The 1,658-nt window shown below is 71.0% G+C and overlaps 1 protein-coding gene across 1 annotated transcript; it reads left to right on the top strand.

Moving 5' to 3' along the window:
* Positions 1-3: 3 nt before the first annotated feature.
* Positions 4-1,546, top strand: LOC113942421 (protein yippee-like 4; the record flags this gene model as incomplete). Its single annotated transcript, XM_027633552.1, has 4 exons — positions 4-126; positions 751-794; positions 898-1,006; positions 1,288-1,546. Coding segments are annotated over 4 exons (366 nt in total), but the record flags the coding sequence as incomplete, so codon positions are not given.
* Positions 1,547-1,658: the final 112 nt, after the last annotated feature.

Below are 1,658 nucleotides of genomic sequence, written 5' to 3'. Positions count from 1 at the left end.
CGCCTGCCCCCCGCCGCCCGCCTGCCCCCCCGCACCTTCCGCAGTTACCTGCCGCGCTCCCACCGCACCTACAGCTGCGTGCACTGCCGGGCGCACCTGGCCCGCCACGAGGAGCTCATCTCCAAGGTGCCACCGCCGGGGTGGGGACTGTCCTCCTGCGGGACATCCTGCGGTGTCCCCCGGGGGGGGGGGCAGGACAGCGGGTGTCACCCCCACCGTGTCCCCGGGGTGTTGAGCCTCTCCCCAAGGTGGCACTGGGACAGCCGGTGCCCCCCATCGTGTCCCCGGGGGGGGTGTGTTGGGCCAGCGAGTGTCACCCCCACCGTGTCCCCGGGGGGGTGTTGGGACAGCGAGTGTCACCCCCACCGTGTCCCCGGGGTGTTGAGCCTCTCCCCGAGGTGGCACTGAGACAACCAGTGTCCACCCCCCATGGTGCCCTTGGCATGGCAGGTGTCCCTCTCTGGTGTCCCCAGGACATTCCCACGGTGGCCAGCGTTGCCCCAGGGCGGGAAGCCTCGCCCCACACGGTGCCCTGGGGGTGGCAGGTGTCCCCCGTGGTGCTCCCGTGGAGGGGACTGTCTCCCCCCCTCAGTGTCCCCAGGGGGGCAGGTGTCCCCCCACTGTGTCCCCGGGGCTGGCAGGGTGGCAGTGCAGCAGGGTGGGGGCACGCGGGGGGGCGCAGGGGACGTGCAGGGAGGGGGGCCGGGAGAGGTGAGGGGCTGACCAGTGACTCTGGCCGTGTCCCCCCAGTCCTTCCAGGGCAGCCATGGCCGTGCCTACCTGTTCAACTCCGTGTGAGTACTGGCGGACCCCAGGGACGGTGGCGGGGCAGGGGGGGGTCCCCGGGGGGCCCCGGGCTGGCTGCCGTGCCCGTGGGACACCCCGCTCTCGGCGCAGGGTGAACGTGGGCTGCGGCCCGGCTGAGCAGCGCCTGCTGCTGACGGGGCTGCACTCGGTGGCCGACATCTTCTGCCAGAGCTGCAAGACCACGCTGGGCTGGAAATACGTGAGTGCCCCTGCGCTGGCACCGCCATCCCCTGCGGGCATTGCAACCTCTCCATTGGGGATCCCCAACCTCTGCCCTGGACACCCCTGGGCACCCCAAACCCACCCTGTGGGTGCTGCTCCAGACACCCCAAACCCCTTTTCTGGGTACCCCAAATGGGCACCCCCTGGCCACCCCAAACCTTCGCTGCGGACACCCCCGAGCCCTGGGGGAAGGCAGCACCCCGGGTGCCCCCGTCGGGGTGCGGGAGGCTGACACGGCCCCCCTGCCCCTTTCCCCAGGAACAGGCTTTCGAGAGCAGCCAGAAGTACAAGGAGGGGAAGTTCATCATCGAGATGTCGCACATGGTGAAGGAGAACGGCTGGGACTGACGCGGGGGCACGGCTGGGACTGGGGGGCACGCGGGGGCACGTTGGGGGGCTGGCACTGGGTGAACCCCTCCTTTGCACCTTCCCCGTGCCCCCCCCCCCCCCGGTCGCGGTGCCTGTCCCCAGCCGCGGGGGCTGCGGGGCTTTTCTAGGGCAATAAAGGCTTTTTTTTTTTTAGGAAGGCGCTGGGCGTCACCTGCCCCCGGTGCTGCCACCACCCCTGGCTCACCCTGGGGCGGCACCGGGCACAAAGCTGGGGACCCGCGGGCACACTGGCACAGAGT

The sequence above is a fragment of the Corapipo altera genome, unplaced genomic scaffold (assembly GCF_003945725.1).
Source record: "Corapipo altera isolate COAL_440 unplaced genomic scaffold, ASM394572v1 59634, whole genome shotgun sequence".
Classification (NCBI taxonomy): Eukaryota; Metazoa; Chordata; class Aves; order Passeriformes; family Pipridae; genus Corapipo; species Corapipo altera.
Note: the sequence above shows the minus strand (reverse complement) of the source record. Positions and strands in the feature narration are given on the sequence as shown.